At 45.3% G+C, this 4,214-nt stretch overlaps 1 protein-coding gene across 2 annotated transcripts in view; it reads right to left on the reverse strand.

The window, feature by feature from the left end:
- LOC102040828 (tumor protein 63) overlaps positions 1-3,455 on the reverse strand; it is a 66,719-nt gene extending 63,264 nt beyond the window's left edge. Inside the window, exon 1 of one of the 2 annotated variants that reach the window (XM_031055448.1) lies at positions 3,280-3,455. In XM_031055448.1, the coding sequence (XP_030911308.1) occupies positions 3,280-3,321 (42 nt within the window). In that variant the 5' untranslated portion in view covers positions 3,322-3,455. The remainder of the gene's footprint in view (positions 1-3,279) is intronic. The other variant, XM_031055449.1, reaches the window with a different exon arrangement.
- Between the last annotated feature and the right edge of the window lie 759 nt (positions 3,456-4,214).

The raw sequence follows: 4,214 nt of genomic DNA on the forward strand, positions 1-4,214 counted from the left end.
ACCGCTCCTGCAAAGAAAGGACTCACACCCAGGGCACTGCAGCTCAAACACACACATGTGAATTATTATTTAAAAGCTAAGAGGGAAAAGAAAAACAAAACCAAAATGTACCCTTCTGAAGAGGCTATTCTAACCCTCAAAGATATTTGCAGTCATATGTATATAGTTCTTCTTAATTTTCAGTGTGAAGGAATGCTGCCAAAAACCCATAAAGCAGTGCACAAGTTCTTTTAGTATAAAACCAGTCTCTCCCCCCACCCCTCCCAAAACGATGATAAAAATCTTAACGGAAAGAGATTCTTTAATTTGTCTCCCACAAAGAGCAGGAAGATCTTTGGGAAGGATGACGGATATAATCAAAAGTCATGGCACATATTTCTTATCAGTGTTTGAACAAGATGTGTTTATTCTTTTGGCAGTGATTTAATTTGATTTTAGCAAGCACTCCAAACTCTGCATCATCACTCAGCCAAACTGCAGAGGAACCCGGAGTCCCTAAAGGGAATCTCTATTGCTCTCATCTCCCCTCACAAGGACACAGGAAACTTGGACAACGTGCAGATTCTCTCCTTCACACCCAGTTTTGTGCACGCTTCCTCACAAACGTTTGTACACAACACAAAGTTCCACATGTGGAGATCAGGCAGGAAGACACAATGACACTCGAAGGGTTCCTATTCATCAGTACCTCATTAACCTATTAATAACCACCCAAAGTCTCTCTCTTTTTCACATCTCCTACTCATAAGCACACAAGAACAGATCTCCAGGGTCATCAAGTCCAGTGCTCTACCAACAAAGAGCTTAATTGCTCTTACAGTTGACCCAGATCAAATGCTGGGATAGATTAAGCTGAAAAAGTGGTTCAAACAGGTTCCACCTCCAGTCTCTCAGGGCTGTGATTCACTTTAACACCCTTCTCCCCTCTCTCAGCTTTTCCCAAGCAGATTTGACCCATTTGGAAGGAACCCATCTGACCGTGGCGCTGGGCACCCCGCTCGCAGGCACGGGTGGCCCAGGGCTGTGGGCGATGGCGCAAGCTCACCGCCCTGGCCACACAGCCTGCACTGGGGCTTGTGCAAGGGTGCAAGGGCCCGTTCCCAGGCTGGGAATGCGTTCCCAGGGCTGAAGGCACCGCACAGCCAGAGTGTGAGGACAGCGGAGCTCAGCATCTGCCAGCACTCAGCCAGCATCCTGGGGTGGCTGGGCACAGCACCCCAAGAAACAGGCTTGGGATGAGCGAGCAACCCGTGCTCTTCATCTTAAAACTTGAATTTAATACGGAGGCAATTATTTCCTCCCCTTAAATAAGGTCCATTTCTAAACCCAGAAATTAGTTGATACTAAGTTTTTCATGCGTTGGTATGTCTGTCTTGTGACCAACCCAGCAACAGATCTAAAATCTGAACTGCAATTACCAGAGACAACAAAGTGCTGCTTCTATTTGCACATTGGGAGCTTTTTATTTTTTTCTTCTTTTCTAAGGAATTCATGCCAAAGTCTACTTCTTGTTTGCGAGCTTAAGATGGGTGAGGTTCATCATCACCAATATATTTTAATTGAGCATTAACAAGTCTCCCTCTCTTTTGAGACAAGTCATTAGCGAGGCTGCTCTTCCTCAGAAATGAAGCCAAGTCAATGCTAATGGGGTTTGCCTTCCCCAGAGTACAATGCTTCACTCGATGAACAAAGTCAATGCACCTTGTTCAAATCCAAGGAGGTAAGAGGGAGAGTGAGGGGAGGGGGAAAAAGGAAAAAAAAAATCAGAGCTAAAGCCTTTTGAATACCTCCCCTGACAGCAACAGTGACGGGTGGCATTTAAGCAGAGCGAGAACGCTCCTAAGCGCATCGCTCCTGACAGATGAGCCCAGCCAGTCAACCATAGGGACTCCACAGCCCCACCGCTGCTATTCAGCGAAAGTTGATCAGATAGCAGCAGACAAATAACACCAAGCAAACACTCCAAGAAGCGCTCTCTCCACATTTAAGAGTTTATAATTAACCTAGGAAAAAACCAAAAGTCACCCATTTGGGTCCCCTGCGCGGAGGCAGCAGAGGAAGCAGGCGCACGCAGGGGTTTGGGCTCCCTGCAGACAGGGACGGGGAGAGCAGGCTGGTTTCAGTTTACCTCTCGCTCTCCCCAAGTCACAGACCCGCCATCCCAGGCGTGCAAGCCTTGAGTAAACCTTCGACAGACTTCTCCTCATCACCTGCCTCATCTCCTAGCTATGCTCTCGACCTTTCAATTTCTATTTTGTTTTCTCTCCCAAGTGGCTGAGGTTCTGTCTGCTTTGGGGCTCGTACCCCGTGCCCTCCACTTGAAGCCTTTTCTTCAGGAATATACACACGCGCGCACGCACACACACAGAGCTTTGGCTGCTTTGCCACTCTGGCAAGTGTCAACACAGCTGCTGTCTCCGCTGGAATGTAAACCAATATTGTCGTTAGATCTCCCTCAACCCCTGGTAACTTCCTCCAAGATTTGCACAGCGTGTGGCAATCCTCTCCACTGCCACCTTACAAAGCATCGACCCAAGCTGGTTAAAAGCAATTAAAGAAATAATTTTTAAAAATTAAATCAAAGCTGCACCTGAAGTTTGCGTCCCACTCACGCCCATGAAGCGCAGAGGGCTGTAGAAAGTAAAATGCATCTACTGTACACGCATTTATCCTTATATAATATGCTTCTACAAACACTCTGCGTAAAATACCTTGCTGCTGCAAGTTATGAGGCAAGGTATTAACAGCACTGAGTAAAAGAGGTGTTGGTGCGGACGCTAACGCAGCATTTGCAGTGGAGGACCTTTGTTTGCATATTATTTTGCTTTAAAAAGTAACCTAAGAAGGGATTTTTAACACATTTTTAGTTATTTCCTAGATACCATCCACTTGAAACCACAAGCAGTAATTTTGGCAATAAAAGACTCGTAAAAGATTTATAATGCAGACAACACAGCTAGTATTCAGACTGCTACAGGAATGCAATCTGTGTGCATTGCCCACCATAAAAACTACCTTGCCTTGCTTCTCCAATGAAAGAAAATTATGTTGGCTGATCAAGCTTCCCAAAACAAATTCGCTGTCCCAAATGTAAAGATTTGAAGTTCGCTCTCATTTAGATATTTAGCCCAACAAACTCTGCTTCCCACTGTAAAATGCAAAAGTCTCATAAAAACAAGTGTATATTCCGCACCTAACTTCAGGGGTGAAGAAACTGCACGTATTCACTAAAAATAAACATACATTAGCGATATCACAGCTGAAACCTAGAGTCCTTACCTCGCTATACTGGGACTGGGCATTGTTTTCCAGGTACAACATGTTAGCAGTCAAATTGATCAACGCTGCTGTTCTTTCTTCTGGCTCCAGGATTTTGACAAAAACCTCCCACCCCCTAGAAGACCCTAAAAATATGGGATGCTACTGTGGAGATAACAGGACTCAGAGTGTGCCTCTCTGCATAATTGAAGTTTCCCTTATATACCTAACTATAGGCAAGGAGGAGGAGGTGGGGCTCTCCTGCCTTACCTGTCCAATCTGTCAAAGTGCCACCTGGAGTCCTCCACTCCAATGGAGAGAGGCCTCTCCCAGCTCATTAAGTAGTTAGAATTCCTTATCATCATTCTCTAAAAAGCAAAGGGAAGGGAAGGGGGGGGGGAATGGCCAAAAAAAGAAAAAAGAAAAAAAGAAAGACAGGCAGGGAAAAGAAAGGAAACAATAACTTTCCCCTGTCACTTTTCTACAAGTTTAGGAACTCAAAAGAGAGCTATGGAATTGCTCTAAAGGAGCTGCTCCAAGAAACTTCTCCTATTTATTTTTTATAAAGATTCCAAGGCTGTTTTTTTCCAGGCACAGGCTTTGCTGCTACCAAGAACCTAGATATTCACGAAGGGATCAAGACGCAATGCTCGACACCAGTGGTACAGTAATGCAGCCGGGCATTTGGCTGCTGCTGTGTGCAGATTTGGGACAAAAGCCCCAAGAAGCTTTCTGAGAATCAATCAATCAGTGGTTCCATGCACCATAATCCAGCTGCATTCTCCGTCACCTGTGTGCTCCCATCCACACTCACAGCCAACAGGTCCTGTGTTTGCAGGGCATCACTCCAGCTACATTTTTTCCCCTCCTCTGCAGTTGCTTCGAACTTGCACCATGATTTAAAAACAAGTAAAAAACCCCAACTCGTCTAAAGGGATTCACGGTGTTAAATTAAT

The sequence above is a fragment of the Geospiza fortis genome, unplaced genomic scaffold (assembly GCF_000277835.1).
Source record: "Geospiza fortis unplaced genomic scaffold, GeoFor_1.0 scaffold172, whole genome shotgun sequence".
Lineage (NCBI taxonomy): Eukaryota > Metazoa > Chordata > Aves > Passeriformes > Thraupidae > Geospiza > Geospiza fortis.